At 40.5% G+C, this 22,000-nt stretch overlaps 1 protein-coding gene across 7 annotated transcripts in view; it reads left to right on the top strand.

Annotated features, from left to right (window-relative positions):
• The first annotated feature begins 2,450 nt into the window (after positions 1 to 2,450).
• Positions 2,451 to 22,000, top strand: part of TNRC6A (trinucleotide repeat containing adaptor 6A) — a 50,373-nt gene continuing 30,823 nt past the window's right edge. For 5 of the 7 annotated variants that reach the window (XM_035563424.2, XM_035563428.2, XM_050713891.1 and 2 more), the window contains exons 1-4: positions 2,451 to 2,624; positions 3,260 to 3,307; positions 14,950 to 15,040; positions 18,033 to 18,054. In XM_035563424.2, the coding sequence (XP_035419317.1) occupies positions 2,620 to 2,624; positions 3,260 to 3,307; positions 14,950 to 15,040; positions 18,033 to 18,054 (166 nt within the window). In that variant the 5' untranslated portion in view covers positions 2,451 to 2,619. Of the gene's footprint in view, positions 2,625 to 3,257; positions 3,371 to 14,949; positions 15,041 to 18,032; positions 18,055 to 22,000 lie in introns of those variants that run through there. The other 2 variants (XM_050713890.1, XM_050713889.1) reach the window with 2 other exon arrangements.

Here is a 22,000-nt window from a genome sequence, read left to right as displayed (position 1 = left end):
CACAGAAAGCTGAATCCAGATGCCAGGAAATAACAGCTTTCATTTACACGCTATTACATGACAATCCAAACTTTTTCATATGAAGAAAAATAAACCTCAAGACCAAATTTAACTTCCAAGTTATTAATAGAAGCAGAGAAACTAATTTCAAACTGTCAGTGCCCTTTTAAGTACATGAAAAATAATACTATCACTTTATGCATGTGCATGTTCAGCTCACAGCAATGCAAGCTATATCATTAAGCCTCTAGGAAGAGGACAAAAATAACCTTACTGGCTAGGCTGCATTGTCATAAATGCTCATCTTTAATAATGTAGGATCTTCTTCAGCTGAAAAATACTCCATTCATGCTGGCAGAAAGGCAGGCGATATTGCAGCAAACTTCCAGAGACAATTGCTCATTTGTCCAGGGCATCAATTTATTTTACAGGTGAATGAAATGCCATTCATTTTTTTCACTAACACTAATAAGAATGGTAAAAGCCAATTGAAACTGAGCTGGTAAATGTTTGTAATAATGCTGCAATCTGGATGCAAGAAGAGAGCAGACTTCCCTATGCCAACAAAACCACTTTTCTCAGCAGCTCTTATAATACAGCAGACAGGATGATGCTTATTTCCATTTGAACAGTAGAAGGGAGTTTAGAAGAAAATTAAATTCCTGAACATTACTGTAGGCACATACAATATCAATTATTCCCTTGAACAGTAGCTGTTCAGACTGCTAGGGTATTTTTAACTAGTGCTTTAGAACTAAATGAGGAATGCCAGCTAGCAGCCATCTGAATGACGGTTTTGCTGTGCACCAAAACAACCTAGCCTGGGACCAGACAGAATATATTGAAAACTAATATATCTTGTTATATTTCTGAGATTGGTTTGCAGAGATGTAGCTACAAGTATGGTATCAGTATACTTGCTATGGCACTGATACCTTTCCAGTTCAACTTGTCTAAAAAGAAGCCTCTAATCTGTATTTACTCTTTTCTTACAGAGTCTGCTAACAGTGGTGCATCTGTGTCTTTCAAAGAATTTTATCCTCTAGGCATTGGAACTTGGGGAGAGAAATCAACCATAATGTTTCCAAATGCAAGCATGTTAAGCTGACTCATGAGTTTAAAACTATTGCAAACAATCTTCTTATATATGCTTATTATTCATGCCAGTAACAACACTTTAAATTGCTCTAACTTAAAATATAAAAACATACTTCCTTGACATTATTTATTCTGTAGACTTGGATGGTGAAAATTGAATCTTTTCACTTTCATTTTTGAGGAACTTTCCAATTCTTGCGTTTGCAGTATTTGGGCTACAAAGACCTAACTACAATGCTATCTCTACCTTTCCTACAGAAAAGTGCTTGTAAGGATGCACTTCTGTTTACAGTGATTTTTTGTCTGATCTCGTCTTCATTCTGTCTCAGCATTACTGTTCTTAATTCTTTTCCATTATTCCCTGTCAGTTCTTTGAGTGATTTAATTTCTCCAAATTAATTTCTGGGATATTTTTACCGAAATCAAGTGCCGTAAAACAGCATGTGGCTTATATATTCTTCTCTCTTTACTGCATGTGTATGAAGTTACTTTAATCTAAAATGTAAACAGAGATATTTTATGTGTTCAGATAAACGAATTTCTAGCTAGGTTTGTGAACACTAGATGCTTTTCAGTGTCCTCTCTCAACCTAAGGAAGCCTGTGGAAGGATAAGAGAAAGGACTACCTCACTTCATGCTGTTTATTTAGACATCGACACCTCTTTTCCATCAGAGTCAGCTGTTATTGATGCCCCAAAATTCAGAACAGAACCGAGCATAGCAGTAGCGCCTGGGAACAGAAACAGCCGTACCACATAGGGAAAAAGTACTGGTGGGAACGTGTGTTATTTGCCTATTTGTGTGTCATCCTGCATTCATCAGGGAAATGACCGCTCTTTTCTATGGGTTGTTGCAATAAGGTAATGCTTGGGATTCTGTGTGCGTTTTCAGGATAAGTAACAAACATGGTGATAAACTACATCCTCAAACAATCTGCCGGACGGAGCGCTGCAAAGGCCAGCCCACCCACGCCGGCTGCCACAGCCGCACTCGGTGGGTCAGGGCTCTGCGGCCGCACCTCGGCGGGCCGCTGGAGGCCGGGGGCACGCACAGAAGCCCCCGAACTCGGGGTGAGCTCCCTCTGGGGTGCCCTGCTGCGGCTGGGGCAGGCCGCACACGGGACGTTCGGGCCCCTGGAGACCAGGCCCGGTGCCCGTCGCCTCCCGCCCCACCGGCCCGCTGAGGGGGCTCGGGCCGGCAAGGACGAGGCCTACTCCCGGGCCGGGCCTCGGCGTCAGGCGGCGGCGCCTCGCGGCCCCCTCCCCGTTGCCAGGGCGGTTGCTGGGGCGCCATGTTGGGGAGCGCGGCGACCCGGAAGCGGTGCCGGGAGCGGGGTTTCTCTTCCTGCGCGGCGGGGCCGGGCCGGCCGGGTTAGGAGGCAGGAAATGGCGGCGGTGCTGCAGCAGCAGCTGCCGGGCCCTCCCGCTCCGCAGTGCCGGGCCCAGGCCGCCTAGAGCCGCCGCGACAGCGCCGGGCCCGGGCCGCAGCCACGCCGGGCCGGACTCCGAGCACTTTACATACATGAGGTAGCGGGCGGGGGGAGAGGAGGGGATGGGAGGGGAGGGGAGGGGAGGGGCAGGGCGGCGGCGGGGCCCGGGAGCCGCGGGCGGGGGAGGGGCCGGGGCTGGGACCGGGGGGCGGGGTGCAGCGGGGCCGGGGCCGGCACCGGGAGCGGGACCGGACCCGGCGGGGGCAGGGGCAGGGGCAGGGGGCTGCATCCCCGCGGGCTCCCCGCCGCAGGGCCGCCGGGCGGGAGCGGGGCTGGGCGGCGGGAGGCGGCGGAGCCCCCCGGCAGCGCCCCGCGGAGCCCCCGCTCCCGCTCCGCCGCCCGTGCCCTGCAGCCGCCCGGCCGCGGGGAGGTGGCGGCGAGCGCCGTTAGGCGGCCCCGGCGCGGGGTGATGCAGCAGAACGGAGCGGCCGGCCCCGGGGCGGCCGCGCAGGGTGAGCGCGGGCTGCGGGGGGGGCGAGGGCGGCTTCGGCTGGGCCCCGGCGGGGCTGGGGACGCGCAGCCGGCCGGTACCGGCAGCTTGGGCTCTGCCCGCTGCCTCCCGGCGAACCCCGCTATGGAGCTCGCTGCGTGTCCTCACCCCGCCGCGGCTTTATTTTTTGCTTTCTGCTGCATTTGTGTTGACATGGAAACCAACACCGCTTTCTGTTCCAGAGAATTGGAAGCTAAAGCTACCAAAGAAGTCGAAAGAAAACTAAGCAGGTGAGATGCCCGTTTGAATTCACTCCCGCACTTTGGAAAGCGTCAACCTAAGGCTAAAAACTGGTGTGTTTGGTTTTTTTTTCCTGGGCCTTTAATTTCATGTTAATTATAAGGATTAAAAAAAAAAGAACTCGAAAATGTGCTTGTCTGTTGCACAGGGGAGTCTGCAATTTAGGTAGTTCTGTAGTCTAAACACCTTTTTAATATAGTTTCTTTTACATAATAACAGTACCCGAATCTCTAATAGAATTTGTTTACTATGCTCTTTTGCCAGGGGACTTTTACTAGGGCCATTTGAAATAATATGTTTAAACCTGAATTAAACTGATTGCTAGTTTTTACATAGCTTGCTTTTTTCTTACTTATGGCAGTTAATCAGTCCCAAACTTTCAGATTGATTTACAATTACACTGTGAAAATTGATCGGCTTTCTCCCATTGTCAGTGTGTCTACCTTTTTTTGATGATATGCCTAAGCAGGTTTTTTTTTTTCCATTTTATTGTTGGCATCTGAACAATATATACAGAATCATCAAGATGTATTTAAAAATGATAAGCTGAATATAATGTCAGGGTAATTGTTAAATGGACTTTACTTGAACAGAATATTTTCAAATTAACTCTTTACTCTTAACTCTTTAATCTGTCCACCAAAAATTCCAAAGCAGTCTAAAAAATTAAATCATTAGCATTCTGTGGATAGTACTCAGTATATACTTGAAACCAGAAGCAATTTCAGAACCGTGTTTTTAGATAGAGCGCTGAGATACATATTTATAATGGCACAAGTCTTAGAGTCATAAAAATGTGAAGATCTATTGAGTTGCTAGTGAGGTCTGTCCTGTCACCCTGGCACTATAGATGGTGAAAAGAGGTGAAAGTAAACTGTACAACTGCCTGAAGAAAGCGTTTTGTGGGGAGTGAGAACAGATCAAGGTTCACTCAGTAACTTCTGGTATGGCTCGGGTGTCTGTTTTCTGACACAGGAGCTATGTGTTTTCTTCATTTAAACGATTAAGAGCCGCTTTTTCCCTTAGCGTATCAGTTGTTTTCAGAAACCTGTCATCTAACTGGTTTCTCTTTAGTGAGGGAATTTTCATCATGTGGGCACGTAGCCTGGTAAAGCTGCAGCATGCCTACTCTGGATAGGCCTGATTGTTTTACTATTGCAGAGCTCAACAGATAGCCTTCATTCTTTCTCTGCTATCGTTGTTTGTGATCTTATTAAATTTGCAGTGACCTAGTCAAATTGTAAAAGAGTAAATATCTTTCCCTGGGAAAGGTAAATAGACCCATTGTACATTTTTTCTTAATCTAAAACTTCATAGTGTATATACAGACTTTAAACTCTGTGGGATGTTGGAATTTCTTCATGTAAGTTCTGAAATTGCCTTTGGAGTTTATGCTTAAAAATAAATAGGTAGGAAATACCCTTTTTGTAAATCTTACTTAAATATTGGCTTAGACTGTTGGTTTGCGATAGAGTATTACAGCTGTTAATACAGCTTGCTTACCCGGTTAGAGCGATGACTTTTAATCTCGGGATTAGAAATTTGGCTCATTTGGCCTCTCACAAAAGGATCTTCATTTGGTCTGCGTCCTCTTTAAAATGCACTTCTGCAGTGGACTGGGTGTATACTGCTGGTTTCAAAAATAGGCATAGTGCATGACTGGCAACAGTAATTCAAATAAATGTGTTGCACATTTTATTGCTGCATAATATTACAAGTGAAATGTAACCTGTTCAGTCTACCTCTGAGCAAGAATGTGTTACCTCCCACTATTAACTAGAGGAATGCAACTTAAATTTGGGTCAAATCAGCAGCTGTAAAAAAGGCCACGTAGTTCTCTTGGTTTAAGAAATAGCTTTATAATTCTGTTTGCTAAACAGGGCTTTTCTACCTCACTTACGTGGAACTTAGAGAAGGTAAATATCTGAAATATGTTTACAATTTTACTCCCAAGCACAGGCATTTGACTCTTACTTCACAAGCATAGAAATTATAGGGAAGATTAACAACTCTGCTTTCATTCACCCGTTTCTGCTCCATCTGCATTGGTTGCAGACTGTCTGTGTTCTGGGAAAGCAGACTTTGCCTGACAGCATATATACCTCTAGATTTCATCCATGTATTTATTCTTCTAAGTTACTGCTCTATGTTTGTTGTTTTTTTTCTTAACTCTTCTGTGTTAGAATAACCACCATGTTTGCATGAGGCTTTCCTTATTTGCTTTAGAAAAAAATGAGATGGTTCAATGACAGAGGCATAGATATGAGAAACAGAGTGAGAAATGTAGTGGTTTCTGCTGATACTTAAGCACTTGATTTTCTGTTGTTATTTTTGTTGTGGTTTTTTTCAGAGGTGGGAGGGGCAGGGCTTTTTTCCTACAGGATGACTTCTGCAGTCAAATGAGAAGAGCTTACTGCAAAGAGGCAGCATTCTGTTTATACCTTTATACCTGTTTATACCTTTCAAGACCTTTAGAGATGCTTAAGCAAAATGATATATTCTTTTCTCCCCTACCCAATCAGTGGGATACCTTTTCAGATGATGTATAATTGTCAGGTTGTCCCCATAAGGTAGCTCGCATTCACCTCTTCCTTTTCTAGCGTTACCGGAAACCCATCACGCAGCGTGCTTCTTGACTCCACATTAATAATACTGAAGCACTCTTCAGTAGTTACAGTGCTGGACTTGAGCAGCGTTCAAGTTTGTGCATATGTTACAGATATCCTGCACAACCAGTCCGCTTCTGGAGAAGCGGTTTAATGGATCTTCCTATCCCCGTTTGTTAAGTGAAGACAGGGATTGTTTATTGCTACTACTGAAGTCTTGTGTATTTAGATGACAAACTCCTTGGGAAATAGGCTTGTATGATTGCGTAGCAGTAAACATGATAAACCCTAATCTCGGGTGAAGCCTTGGGGAGAAAATGGAACCAAAATGTTATTCCAGAACTATGGCGTATTTATAGCGGTTGCAGTTTGTAACGTGGTTCTACCGAGCCAGCTTCTGCGCTAGGGAAGTGGGAAAGATGAGTGTCTCTGAAAGAATTGATAATGGTAGACACGATAGTTGAACTTCTGTCACCTCCCTTCTAGGGTGATAAAGACAGGTATTTTAAAAGCAGAAAAGAAAGTAGCTGGCACCTATTTGCTAATTAGTTATGCACTGAGGTATCAGTTTTTAGCTTGGCAGAGCCTCTTCTTTACGTTAATAGCTGGGAAGAATTAACACATGCAGAATCTGTATACAAGTGGTTTAACTTTCTTATCAGGGGCTTTCTTTGCTCCTGTGTAATGCGCCAAGTGGTTTTAGTTGTCAGAATGCTTCCGTTTAAGGCATGTTTTAGGTGTCTTTTGTTGTTAACTTTAAAGTACTGGCTTCTCTTCCATAAACTTGGAGGATGTTCTTTGTGTTGTGATACGCTATTTTGTAGGAAGTGTTAATAAAGGAATAGGAGGATCAATTTTTAACTAAAATACACATTTTTCTAGTTGGTTGTTATATAACGATGGTTTAATACAAAAGCAAGCTGTTGGATTTTAGAAACTGAGGAATAGTTTTTATTGGTAGCTGTGTGTATTTGCATTATCTAAAAAAAATTAAATATTAGGGAAATTTTAGGTCAGAATACAGCAAAAACATGAATTTTAAGTCTTCGCAGTGTGTTTGGAGGTCTGTATATAATATCAGACATAGGTGAGTTATGTAGTGCATGCATACATTTGCTGCTTTTGTGGAATTATAAAAGGTCTCAGTTCCGTATGCTTATGTAACTGACTGTTCCACCTGTGGCATGTGGTTAATTTATAACTACAAGAGCAAATAGTGAAATTGTTCTTTACTTCTTGTTGTTATTGTTTTGTTTTTAATTAAAAACTTTTTTTTTTCAAATAATATATTTGTCACTGGAAATTTTGAAGTGGTTTCAGAAGCCACTGTGTGTAATCGCTTCTCATTGCTACTTTTATGTTTAACACATATAGCAAAGGGGTAGAGGGCAGAAATCCATAACTAATTAGCACAGAAGTTGATGTTTGGTGATTCAGTAGCAAGCATGCTCTCAGTGTCTCCAGCATCCTGTTATCAATAAATAAGCTGAATGATGCATGCCCTTTCAAGAAGCGGACCAATAAATACCGTTTTACTTTCAGTTATTAATAAATGTCTTTTTAGCTTCAGATATTAGGACAGGGCCGCTAGGGGCTGGTTGTTTAACTCGTCTCCTTTGTCCAGTGAAAAGAGCTGCCAGCCCGCCCGCCTCGTGTTGGTCAGGACTAGTGCCAGCCAGTGGTCGGTCACTCGGCGCGTTTAGCACACTTGGCCAGAGGAATGACACTGAAAACCCAAGTGCAGGCTTTGCGGTGTTTCAAGAGCTTCAGAGTAACCTAACGCAGGATACCTTTGGAAGAATCCCTTCCCAGCCTCGTGGCTTGAAGCGTTTGTCGGTGATAAGTGTCTTTAAAATGTACTAGCACCATCTTGTGGGGCAGCGTGACTTTAATTTGGTTTGAAAGAGAATTGAGAAGGTGGCTGTTTGGCTGGCAAACACAACGTGAGCATCTGTAATGGTGCTGACATCTCCAGCAGCCTTTGTAAATGCGTTCTGAGCGCTAGCGTTCACTTGAAGAATCTCGAAACCCAATTAATACAATTCTGTTACATAAGTAGCTTAGTTCTGATGAGTGCTGGATAACTGGCATTAGTGGTGGGATGGCGACTTGATTTATTTCAGCGCTGACATTTGCTGGGTGCGAGTACTATGTGCTTTTCGCTCTGAGATAAATACCGTCTTCATAATATTGCAGTGCAATGTCTTAGATCTTAATTTGTGTCAAAAATCTTACTGTAACCATAATTTCCTCAGTGGGGTGACTAGAATTGTAATTTTATTGTGGTGTAGCATGTTTCCCTTTTGTATGTTATAACAGCAAAGAAAGCATGCTCTACAAACGTTAATTATTGCATCCTCATTATGTCTTTCAGGAAACTATGGGTATACTTGATTCTCATATAGTGTAAGAACAGAGGTTAAATATGTCTAACTACTTTCTCTATTTCAGCCCATATATTTTTAAAATGTCAAGCTGTAGCTTTTTAAATTACATGTTAATAGAAGCTTTTGCAAGACTTAAAGTAATCAGTAAAATATGATTTGATGTAAATGTTACCTGCAATGTTTACATCGTGAATATTATAGCTTTTCCAGATTGCAAGCCAAATAACAAATCAAACAAAACGTAAAATTAAATGTTACCACTGTCAAAGCTTAAAGAAGTAGTAGAATGACCGTAGAAGGCAGAATGTAGTTGCTTTCCACTTAATGGCACAACTGATAGTAACGAGCTGAAAGGCTTAATCTCAAAAGTCACCCAGAATCATGAGGCACTTTGTCTTGCAAAAGTGGTACCTGTCTTAGAAGATAAGTATATTAAAAAAAAAAAAAAAAAAAAGGCTTAAATAAGTAAAGAGTTCTGGTATGTGTTTTTTTTCCTTACGCAAACAAGTTGTGCTGAGTGAGTTACTGTGACAAGACTGCCACAACTGGGGGGAAATTTCAGTGTGATTGATAAGTTTTTATCTAGCAGTCAGTCTATTCACAGTTATGCAGACAGTTGCACCTTCTACGTGTATGTTCTCAGAGCTTTCAAAAAACGTAGTCTCTCCTGAGATCGAGATCGATTTTCATTTGGTCTCACTTGAAAATAACGTATCTTTCAAGTTAAGCTGTTTAAACTGAGGATCTTTACTCCAGTCTCAAATGTAAATTTCATATGGCATGGGTATTTTATTTGCAGTTGATCTAAATTGCAGAACAAGGTTTGCATTTTCGTTACCACCATTCAGCATTGAGCAAGGTAGTCCAATTATTTAGTAGGAAAAGGAAATGTCCTGTAGATGTAGTTGCAGTGAAAGCTGGATGGCTCATAGGGGAAATGATAGAAGCCTGCTTATATAGTTCTTATGGACCAGAATTTGCAGAGGCTGAGGGGCCAAGCATGCTGCTTCCAACATCTCTGTTTTCCAAGGCAATGGCGTACACCTACCTAGATGCAGGGAAGAGCCCAGCAAAAGAGCTTGTTGTTTTTCCATTTTCGTCTTGTTACTCTTAGCCTCTGCTGCTACAGTGGTTTTTGTTAAATGCTGCAAAGTAACATGACGCTGTTGGTAATTTGTACTGAAAGAGATACCTAAAATGTTGAGTGCAGAACAGGCATGGGTAGCTGTGGAAGTGTAAGATGATAAATGAGAAATACTACGTAACTTCTCAAGAAGTAGCATTAAAAACGTAGCTTGTTATAATTGTATGTTCTAAGAATTCTATGCTGGAATCCAGTGCATAAATAGTAGCACGTGCTGCCTGTTGATAGGGTCATGTATTAACTTGTTGGGAAGAATAAGGGAGAATTGCTCTTTTGGCTGTCGGAGATGGAAATTTAGGAGTTCTGCCTTAGACTGTGATGACTTAATCGGTAAATCTAAATTAGTTTTTTTTAGGTCTATGCTTATGTTAGAGGGTAGTGGTAGTAGGAGTACATTCCTTGAAAGATTCACATTTTTAATGAATAGGCAATAAGGACTTTACTGTTATTTAGTTGTACAATGAGTTAATTTTGCTTTTCAGTCATTGAGATTTAACATTATAACAGTAATCTAATGCTCTTGTTAAAACCTACCTATAGGTAGGTAGTTTTTTTCAAGGTCCTGATGCATACTAACCACAGTTTGCGTGTGTGCGCTGAGCTGGCTTTGTCATGTAAAATCTCTTCTTAAATACATGAAAATAGAATGATCAGTGTCATAATTTAGGAATTTTACTGTTCCTATGTGGTAGCCGAAAAATGATGCTGAGGTAGAATATTCCAGAGCTACTGGTGTGTTATTTGTTAGCATTTGTATTCTAAAAATAAAATGTAATCATGTTGACTTAGTTGTAGCAAGATCGATGAGTCACTTTTCTTGTTGTGAAAATACTGCTTTGCATTGCCTGTGCTTTTTGCAGTGCTCTAGCTTTCTTCTAAAACCTGAATGATTTTTCAGTTAATGAAGTTTCTGCATGTGAAGCACTAACATTTGTTAAGCAAAAGGCGTTAGTGGCTTTCTTAACCCTTAGAATTCTTCTCAGGATATTAGAAATCCTTTAAGTAACCTTTTGTTCCAGCAGACAGTTCAGCGTAACACACCATCCTGCGGTGCTGATGCGCTTCCTGCATCAGAGGGGTTTAACCTGTGCCCGTAGCCCTTGCTGAGCTTGCTGGAACGATTAATTCAGGTGGCAGTCAGGAGAGTTGGACTATTTCCCTGGGGCTCCACAGCCTAGCAAGGGCAAGTTTCAGGCTGGTTGACTGCTGCTGACAGCAACAGCCTGTTCCCCAGATGTCACCTCTCGCTAAGGCCCTGCAGCTCAGCATCTCGTACGCAGGTGTGCGCACCCAGCGCTTCTAGATGCGGGGGCACGGGGCCCCGGAGGAACCGTGACCAGACTAGGGGCTGCTCCAGAACTAAGAACCTGGCTCTCCAGGGCTAAGGAGCCTCTGGGAAACAGAAAGTCACGGGATGCTGACAACGATTCCAGCTGCACAGCCGGCTTGTGTTGGTGCTTTTTCCTGGGGTGATCTTGGGACAAGGTAGGCAGAGCGCTGCTCCAGGAGATGTGTTGAACGCAGCCTTGTGCAGGTGTCAGGCCAGCCGCATGTGTGCCGAGTGCTTGTGTGCTGTGCTCCAGCAGTGAGGTTGTGAGAGGAGAAGGGCTGGGGGCATGACTTCTGCTGGCCACGGGAGGAAGGTATGCGATGCTTGGCCTTGTCAGTTGGATAATAAGACTCTTAAATGAATTCTGTGTGTTATATGCTCTGTGAGTTGTGATACATAGAAACTACAGATTGATTTCAGACCTACACACTTCTTGTGTTGTTTACCAATTTAATTCACGTGTTAAAAGTTGAGTTATTCCAAATGAACTCAGTCTGAGGATTTCTTGCAGACTTTGGTTACAGATTCTCAGGATGGAAGGCAATGATGGGCAAAACTGACCTATATCACACACACACACGTGCACAGATGTCACTGCAGGTTCATCGTTACCTCTGATTTGCAGTGTGTCCAAGGGATTGCTGTAAACTGACCTGGCCAGCGGTGATTGTTTTCTGTGGTTACGTGACTAACCTCTTAGTTGCTCATTGATACCTAATTGCAAATGCAAGATAGCTTTTTGCAGGAAGACAGTCCTCACTGAACCTTGCAGCCTGATGATAAAACTATGGTAAAATGTGGAATAACCACATTGCCTACAACTGAAATACAGAGGGATCCCAGAAAGAATAATTAGTTACTCAGTTTGCATATCTCAACACATCAGAAGCAATGATTTATTAAAAAGAAGCGACTGTTGCTTGCTGTCTGCCATCAGAAAATTTTAAAGGACAGAGCTCGGTCTGGAGAAACTTTTTAGAGTGGTGGTGGGAGGAATACTGCTAGCATTTGGCTGTTCATTGGCAAAGCATGCTACAGTTCTACTTGTGCTGTCAGGCTGATTTGTTTAACCCATGCAAGGAAAGATTGTTAGTACTTGTAACAGTCACCCTAGAGCTGTTAGAGGAGAAAAAGAATGCTGGCTAAACAACAAATCAGTGATATCCCACCAGAAGGGACCACTGGGAAAAGAAACAAGTGGAGGATGAAATCAGATTTGCAGTGAGAACAAAGATCTTGGCAAACAGGAATGAAAACTGATTTCTGTTTTTATTGGTTGCTATTCAGATACACGTAGAGTATGCTCCAAAGAGTTTGTTTACAGAGAGAAGTCAGAAAAGTCAAAAATTTGTAATTAAGTAAAAATTAACAAAAACAACAACAACAAAGACACTTGTTAATTTTGTGAATACAGAACTTCCTACTCTCCAAATACATTTTTACTAACTCAACGAAGTATAGCTGTTGTCTGAGTGTACTGGAAGAAATAGATTTTAGTAAAATGTTTCAGTTAGCACATGTGAAAAATGATCTTACGGTTGTATCTTGGGTAACATTAATAGTCTCTGAAGTTTCTGTGCCCTGTAAATATTTAAAGTAGCGCAGCCTTTTTTATTCCCCGATGTCATATGAAAGCATTACTGTATTGTATCTCTTTTTGTTTGAAAATAATAATAATAGCCAAATGGCCACAAGCTTTGAGATTTAAGTATAGGTATCATTATTATGGCATCCTCCCTGCTGGGAGGAGAACCACTTTTAACGTTTTGCTAAAGAATCTCACAATGGGGCAGAAGAACAGTCTTAAAGCTTAAAGGTAGAAATCAAATGGGCAGCGATAATGTGATGCTCACCTCTTCCAGAAGGCTGGCAGTATTATGCAGAATGCTAAATATAAGAATTTTCTGGCTACCATAAAGAGAAGACCTGATGAGCTGCTGTTTAGTATTAGTTGCATTGGCACCACCTGCCGTGAGAGGCGGGTGGCATAAGAATACTAGTTCGTCTGCTTAAAAAGTGAGGAAGTTATGTGAATTTGCCACAATGGAACTTGGCAACTAGAAGTCACGTGTCAGTTAAAAGAAAGAAAAGAAAATTAGCTGATACCTCGACTCATTTTGAACGGGACTTGAGCTGCATCAAATGTAGAATTAACCGATTATTTATATATCTGAAGAAGTAATGAAAGATTTGATGCTGCTTACGTATCCTGTATTTTACTGTATTTAGTTGCATCACTTCTGGTTTTCATATCCAATTATCATATTTTAAGCCACAGTTTTGTAGTTGTAGGTAACTTGAGGCTAAAAAGGAGCCAAGTGTTTCTAGGCAAAAGTAAACCACTTATTGACTGCTCCTTAATGACATGTTTAGTTTTTTCCCCCCAAAGTTTTGTATAAGTAAGGTTGTCTTTATTAATATGAGTAAATTTGTATCCATGTCATTGAATGAGGCTGACTTTTTAAAGGAGATTTTAATATATTCAAAGTAAGCTTGTAATAAAATACCTTCTCCTGCCGTGCTTAGTGTGTGAAATGCATGGCAAAGATAAAAGAAAAAAAAATCACAACTGTGTTTATGTTCAAAGCTGAACTTTGGAGATAAATGCCAACAAGACCAGCTGTCACCAACCGGGGTGTAAATTCCGTAACCCTTCCCTTGGTTGTGTCTCAGCTTTCTCTTTAGCTGCAGTAAGTAACAGATGTGAGTCTGTTCACTTTTAGTGTCCAGTGATCTCCAGGGCAGCTTGGGATCCGAGCACCTCTCGCACTGCTGCTGATGGAATAGAAAGCATGTACAGATCTGGGAGCAAGCTGCTTGCTTATGAAACATTGCTTTAAAAAACAGGACTTCTGCTAATCTCTGAAGTTTATTCAGAGAGTAAATGTGGTGTCTTCTTGCTTTACTTAGTCAACATCTGTGCAGTTTATTCCCACGTCCCGTTCAAAGTGCGTAGAAATTAGGATTTGTTTGAAGGACGTGATTTCCTCGGTTAGAGGGTGGGTGTACGTTGGAGCTGCTGTTCAGATTCAGGCTATCGGAGGTGTTTGGGGTAGCACAGATATGCTTCAAGAAGAGGACTAGAAAAACATTCTCAACTTTTTCTTTCTTGTGTCCACCTGACTGTATGGTCAGGGCGTGTGGGCCAAAAGCTTCAAAGCTTTTGAACTTGTAAACATTCCTGACCCTGAAGTGGTGAAGGAGTCTTGCAAGTAGGCTTTCTAGTAAATAAAAAATATTTACTGTCTGAATCTCAACCTTTGAAGTAGCTGAGTATTCGTAGGCTCCCTCTGTCATATTTACATGCTTGTATACCTTTACTTCTTTCCGCTTCTTATACTCTCCGTGTTCTCCCTTTTGTATTTTCTTTGATAAAGTCTGTTTTTGAAAGACTGCAGCATAACCTGTGAAGTAGCATTGTAGTGAAGCCTTCTGTTTTAGCATGTAAAATTTTTATATTAAGTGAATTTCATTTAATGACAAACATAAAACCTGTTACAAGTTAGTTTTCTCACTAATTTAAGGTGCTCTAAAATTGCTCTCCCGTTGAAAGCCCAGGTTTGACCATGCTCTTCAGTTTGTTCTGCTTGTTCACGCATCCTTTGTCAGCATCTGCACACGCACCCAGCTGGCTGAATTATCTCACTGCTCTGGCAAGAAAATGCCTACACTGGATGTTTCTTGGCAGAGGCGGCCAAGATCGGTGAGCTGATGCAGATTCCTGCGTTAGCTCGGTGGCTGTGTAGGAACCAGCGCTGACCCAAGCGGGTGCGTGCAGCCACGCCGTGCCCGGCCAGGACTGGCCGCGCCGGGCAGTAGGCAAACGTGGTGTGGGAGAGCTCAGAGTCGTGCTAATTCGCAGCAGCAGGTAGAGCTTAAATAGCATCTGAATTGACACTGGCTTTTGAATTGAATTAATGTCTAAGCCTTCGTTACATGTTTTATAAAAGGAAAATATTCTACGTGTCTTGGCACTGCATCTGCTCTTAAAGTTTTTTCACTCGCAATTTGCAGTGAAAATCCGTAGTCCCTATAGGAATATTATCCAATTAGAAGTAAAATTCCCCAGTTCCTTTTGGGTCACTGTGAAATAATTGTTCTAAAATGAATCTAAGTGTGTACAGATTGTATTTTGGGAGAGTTAATTACAAACTGTGTGGTTCAGGGATTTAGTGCAAGAAGAGGAAGAACAGTTGATGGAAGAAAGGAAAAAGAGAAAAGAAGACAAGAAGAAGAAGGAAGCTGCTCAAAAAAAGGTATGATGAGCATTAAAAAAGTGCTTGTGGATTACTTCTTTTCATCACTGGTGAATATTGTTATATCCGTTGTTATACAAAAGTGTTTTCTTTTTAATTTCATTTTTTATGCTTTATATCTACTGTCAGTTATGTAGTGGTGACTGACATATAGAGCCTCTAACTTGGCTTTGTGTACAGGTTCCTTAGAGATTAAATAATCTCCTGAGATGACCGTTCTTTTTCTTGATTGCCAGTTAAGTCCACTTGAAGTTTGAAAACTTCCTCAGTATCAGTTCTCCCTGTTTGTTAGCCTAAACAAAGGTGTTCGTTGTGCACCTGTAGAAAATTCGGCAAGTCTAATCTTACGACAAATCTAAGTAAAATTGTACAGAAAGGATCCTTCTGGAAAAGGTGAGGTGTTTCCTCCTATTTCAGAATGAAGTTCCGTAATCTTTTCAGCAGCTGACAGCAACGCTGCATAATAATTTTTGGACCTCAATTGTAAATTTGTAACTCATTCTCTTGGAATTCTTGTGACCAGGCAGAGAGTATGGAATTTAAATGAAAATTTTTAATGAGGAAGGGGTTGGTTTACTTGTAGAATTTAAGTCTTTCAAATAAGTGGTTCTTTGGGGTTCTCTTCTCCCCAAGTTTCGTATTTTCAGGAGTTGGAAAGGCATATGTGAGTGTATTTTTGGAAGAAGTAAAAGCATAAATATATTTTGAAAGTGAAGACACCAAACATTTACCTGAAAATGAATGTTTTGCTTTTGCTTTCTCCTTCCATATAGCACATGATGGCCCGTTATTAAGCTACATGTCTTTGTTTTTGCTGTATTCTCCGAGTAACAGAATATCAAGTGCTTGGGCTCAATACATCAGAAATTTTAAGAGGCTCCTATGGAAGAAGCAGTAGGTTGCCACAAGGATGCTCATGTGCATTCCTGGATAAGCCTAAAGTTGATGTAGGTTAAGAAAATATGTCTCCGAAAAACCACAGCAACAAACAACTGCCAGTTGATTTAGATGTTGTTTTTTTCTTTAAAAAAAAAAAAGTCTTATTACAGATGTAGCTTGACTCTAGATTTAAATGAAAAACGTGTTGAAGTAACTCACAAATGTTCTGTTTTTTTGAGGGGTGCCTGTCTATTTCATATTTGTGAGTAATTTCAGATTGATCAAACTTGACCTTTTTGCTTTGTAATCTAACTTTTTCTGCTTCATCTCTTCAGAACGTGCTATTTAGTATTATCAATCTTAGGCTTGCTAGGAAAAACTTAAGCACCTATCCATGAACCATCCAATCACACTGGAGAAGGAACAGCTAATGCTTGTTTTTGTATATACTGTGGTCTTTTAATAATTGGAACTAAAAGACAGGGATTGTAGGAGAACAGCAGCTATCGCAGAGGTGTGACGCTCAACTTAGAGAACTTACATTCTGTTGAGTGGTGCCTGCACCCTGACGTTGAGCAGCTTTCATGGGACATAAGCGATTGTATTCCGTATACCTTTTATGACTATATAAAACTGTCTTTTGAGCACTTGGTTCCAAGCCAGCTGTTGTGCATGAAATATCCTGGAATTCAAAGTGCATACAAAACCTCCCAAGTCTTCAAAATAATTTTTTAAACTAGACTTTTTAAAGCATAATGAAAAGTTGTGGCATTAGGTAGTAGCCCCAAGTGTATCAACTTGTGGAAAATAAGGATGAGGAGCAGCGATATTGGAGTCAGGGTAATAAGGGTAAGTAGGCAAACTGAAAATGAACATGATGTAGGTTTTTTGATGCCCTCATGTAAGCAGCCATTGATTTTGCTTTTGCTTTCTTAATTCCAGTGGATGATGCTTGCTGTAAGTAGAGTGGATTTTCTTCAGGAGAGATTTTGCAGATACCTCAAACTTTAGTTATTTTTTATCAATCTATAACAGCATAAATTTAAAAAAAAAAAAAGTGCATTTAGACAGTATAAGAAATTTTTGTATGTATCCTTGCCTTTGTCAGCTTAAGAAATTGAAAAAGGCTTTTTTTCTGTTAATGTACTGTCAATTTTCCTAAGAGAAGTGAGGGTATGGTACTGAAGCATCATTAATAACATTTCAGTAGTCAGTCCTAGTAGTGATAATATCTATGTCTAGGTTGCACATCAGATCAGTGGATCAATATTTTTTTTGGTGTGCGTATGCACTCTCTTTTTCTCTCGAGGTTTTAATTATAGATAATCATAGTTTAAGTATTACTGCAAATTACTTTATTGCACCATGTGTATATATGCAATACCCTAATTCAAACAGGTTGTATACAGCTACCAAAGTGACCCTATCGGATTAAATCTCATTTTGCTTTTGCATTAGTGTATTTTAGAAGTGATAACTAAGAACACTCCCATTTCAGATGGGAAGAATTATGATTTGTGCTTCTGAGAGGTCCTTTATGAAGTCAGTTTCACTATCTGTTCTAGTTAGAACCATGCAGTTGAGATTCAACAATGAATGTTTCTATCCCCATTTTTATCTCGGGATAAAACCATATTCAAATATCTCTCATCTTGCCTGTGTCACAGGAGTAACAATTGAATTGTGGAAATGAAAGACTTAAAGCTCTTGCATTTACTTTCTTTCTTACCTCCTTTAGATTTCTATGTCCCTCCCCTTTCTTCCCCTGCCGTATTCTGCAGTAGAAGTGGTGGAGCTTCCTTGCTTCCAGGCACAGTTTTTAACTCACTTCAAACAGGTTAATTTGCAAGTTTAATTTAGTCCGTTTCATATGCTTATCTTTCAAATTAATTTTGTCTTCTGTAACGTTTTAACAGCTTTCTAGGCGTAAGGAATAATAGGCATGGGTTGGTTAGAGAGAAGTAGAAGGTTCTAATGTAGATAATTAAATAATTTAAAAAAAAATTAAAAGAAGAAAGTCAAAAGCTAATGTCGCTTTATAAAGTGGCACGTGCACATGTGGCTTTTCCTCTTATCTGCACAAATCACTGACACTTCTTCTTTCTTGTTCTAGGCCATTGAACAAAAAATCAAAGGTAAGTTACTTTAGAGTTATTTCTGTTCTGTATATTGTTTCTGCATTTTTAAATATGTTGAATCACGTGGGTCAGCTGAAAGCTACTGAAAAATAGGATCTTTGAAACTTCACTTGCACTATTTCGCACAGTTACCACAAAAGATTAGAAGAGTAAAGGGTAACGTTTTTTTCCAGGGGTTGGAGCGTTCTGTTCGTCCTATTTTCCATTCTTAATTACTTATACAGCACTAGGATTATATGTAATACCTTCAGATCTTATCCTTGTTTGCTTTTTTCTTTTTCCCTTTTTGCTTTGTTTGAAAAGTGCACCAGCACTCTTGCACTTCTAATGTGACCACTTAGAGATCCACCTAATGGATCAGTTTGAAACCTGCTTTCCAAATATTCTCAGTGTAACAGGGGTTAGGAACACTTGATAGACGAGTGATTGATATGTCTATCACTATCACTTTTAACTACTTATAGTGTGTGGAGAGTTCATCGTGATAAGAATGATCATGATGACTATCTTAAAAGCTGTCATTTAGATGTTAGTGGCAGGCTGGGAATACTGCAGTTACTCTCGATGTTTGTGGGTTTTATAAATTCTCCATTCCTTCTGTAAGCAGAGGAAAAATTCTTCTCACTTTTTAAGTTGGTTGGAAAGTGGATAATAATCGCGTAAGTGGTCGTGTGGAGTGCTTGCTGAATCAGTGTTTTTTGGGGAACATCAGGTTTAATTTAATAACTTGAGCAATGGTAGAAACAGGAGATTGGACACCCTGCTTAGCAGAGATGCAATTATTGTTGGAAAAATCAAAAATGTCTTTGAAGTGCTGTTCTGGCACGAAGGTAGTAAAATGGTACAGGACATACTGTGCTTGAGAAGAGTCAAAGAAGCAAATGAAAGTGTCCGTTAGGAAGGTGGTGTTTGAAGAAGCATGCTAGTTAGCATGGGGTTGAAATGGAGGAGGCAGACTCTTCACATAAAAAATGCACTGCTTCTCCTGCTGAGTACTGCGGTACCAATTACAAGGTATTAGGAGAGGCGTTTATGTCTAGTTTCCTTAACTGTGATGTGTACTCTGTTGGTACGTGTTTAAAAGAAAAACCAGATCTGTAGGGCCAATAGGTTTTTGGGGTGTGACAAGGCTCTGCGGACAGAATGAGAGCCGTCTGTGTTTTAGTAAGCCCTTTTACGTGCTCCTTCAAGGAAGCTAATGTTTTGGCTTTTGGAATATTGATGGCTTGTGGCAGAGGGAGCTGCTAGATCCCGGCGGCTGTATGTGAACGTTAGCGCACTGCTCCTGTGGCAGAAGTCGTTAATGGCAGCTTAAGCTCTGTGCGTGAGGCGTCCTGGAGGTTTCGTTGGGCTGACGGCAGGACCTGGCTCTGGGCACTGAAAGCAGTTGGGCAGTCTATATTTGGCTTTAAGCACAGGACGGAATACTTGATGAAGGTGCTGGAGATTATAATAAAATAAAAAGTGAAAAGTGTTTACTGAAGTGCCCTTTTTCAAGCAGTGTACAAAATTGCATTTGAAGTGCAGGTGAAGTATTTGCTTTCTTCTCTATATGCCTGCCACAAACCTTCTAAGATAATAACCAGCTTTAAAGAGTTGTGAAAGTATTTGTTTTTATCCTGAAGTAATAAACTGTCCAAAAAAACAGTGAAGGAAAATGATACAATACTTTACTTTAAATATTAACGTACATCTTTTGAATGAACATCTGACCTACGTACTTAAGCTGTGTTGGCATCCATGTGTCACATTAAGGACAAGGCTGCAAAAAGCAAATGGCTAAAAATAGCACGAGGAAGGGAGGGTAGTAATTCTGCTCAGTAGGCTACCTGATGGTAATCTTCAAATCGAGAGAAAACGTCTTCCTTGTGAAGGACAAACTAATCTTTCTTACTTTTTCATTTTCTCTTTGGAGGCCTAATGTTATTTGCTGAATGAAAGTATGAAGTTCCAACCTTAATGGTACCTTATTATTAAACGAGGTATTTCAGCAAGTTTAGCAGGAATTTAGTTGTCAAAGGAGCACAAGCTGGCTGTCCAGCTCAAGAAGTACAGGCATCAAGGGATTCAGATATGCAACTTTTTGCAGCAGTTCCTATAGGAACAGAATGTGTTGCGGAGTTGCACATGGCTCTTTCATTGTTTCAACAGTTTTGCCTACTTGTATTCAGGATGCAAATTAATGTTTCATTAGTTCCCAAGTTTCCATCGCGTTAATGTCTTAAATAATTTATTTTGTGCGTGAGCTGAAGATAAATACAAGAGTATAGGATCTCTAAATAATTCAGAATTATGTTTTTTCTTTCTTTTAGAAAAGTAGCTGGTTAATTGGGGGGTGGGTAGAAAGGTAATTTCTTTATTTCTACCCATAACTTGGATGTTTCCAAAATGTTTTTTTAGCTAAGGTAGAAATTGATGTTGTACCAGCTGAAGTAGCTACCAGCATGCATGTAAATTATAAGACTTCCTTCCAAGGAAGGTTAATGGTGCTGATTTCTTCATCGTGCTCAGGATGGAGAGTGAAACTAATGAAGAAAATGCCAATATAAACTTTTTTGCTAAAAGTAGCATTTTAATACTGTAGTATTGCCATTAAAAATGCATGTAGTTCATTCCCGTGGATCTCAAATATTCTAACCTGTCTAGTTTTATACATCTGGTTTTATCAGAAGAGGGAAGAAGACGTTCATAGGAATTAGAGATGAAAGCATTATTTGGGAAGGTTTCTGTATTTGTGCAGCAGCTAGCATAACGAATTCTTATACCAACAAGTGTCCCCCAAGTACTCTCATACCAGGTATTTTTAGAAAAAATATCACTTGAAAGTACTTACTTGACTATTCTACAGTGTTCTCAACAATCGTTGTTGTATTCCTTCTGGTTTCACAAAATATGTATTTTTCTTGTGTTTAATGTCAGTACTAGTAAGGACGGACAAATCAATCCATTTGCCCTGGATTCCTCCTAAAACAGGAATCTTCAAACTGTGCTGTAGCCATGAGCCAAGCACTAAACTAAATGCTATTTAAGAAGAATACTTGAGTTTTGTTTTAATACTCACTTGAGTAATCGTGATGTGCTCCTACAGAATGTGAGATTTCATTGCGAGATAAAATCTTTTTTTAGATACAGACTTTAATTATGTACGTAATAACCTAGTGAAATAATTCATAAAAACTGAACGCTGGTGTTTATGCAAATGCTAGTGTTGTGGTTAGTTGTTCTGAATGCTTTGTGCTTTGCAAAACAGTACAAGCTAGAACTGAAAACATCTGTCAGTCTTCAGTTCTGAATTGCCCTGCTCTGTAGAAGGCACAGGCATAAAGTACTACTTTTATTGCAGAACAGAATAAACTTTGAATCAACGCTGAAACAGAAAGTGCTTTTAAAAATAGCTGGGTGTGGAATTGAAATCTTTGACTCATGTTTCCCACCATGGAAACTTCTTATTCATTTTCTTCTCTGTGAAGCAGAATTGCCCAAGCACACTAAGTCTTCTGTTTTTGTTGGGTTCGGGGCTTTTTTTGTCTGCCTGAGAGCGCTTTACCTGATTGGAAGAACTGTTACATTAGCTTTTAGATATTGAAAGTAAATAGTAAAAATGAGCAGAATAATAAATGCTTGTTGTTAAAACTACCCGTGTAAGCGGCTTATAGTTTACCTTTGTGCGGATCTTCAGGGGTTAACGAATTGGCAAACAGTTAGATATTTTCCAGATCAGCTAGCTGAGCTTACAGCTGCGGCCATTTTTCCACAACGAAAATTCTAGCACTACATCTTACGTGTGTCAGCTTGAAAGCCAGACTTCCTCTGTTTGCCCTTCAGCATTCCAGCACTGACAACTCTTTGGGGCATGACATGCAGGCAGAGCGTATTACAATACATTTTTAAGAGGTCAGCTTAAGCAGCAGCAAGAAGAAACATTTAAATGACAGCCTGATGC

The sequence above is a fragment of the Cygnus atratus genome, chromosome 15, assembly GCF_013377495.2.
Source record: "Cygnus atratus isolate AKBS03 ecotype Queensland, Australia chromosome 15, CAtr_DNAZoo_HiC_assembly, whole genome shotgun sequence".
In the NCBI taxonomy this organism is placed as follows: Eukaryota; Metazoa; Chordata; class Aves; order Anseriformes; family Anatidae; genus Cygnus; species Cygnus atratus.
Note: the sequence above shows the minus strand (reverse complement) of the source record. Positions and strands in the feature narration are given on the sequence as shown.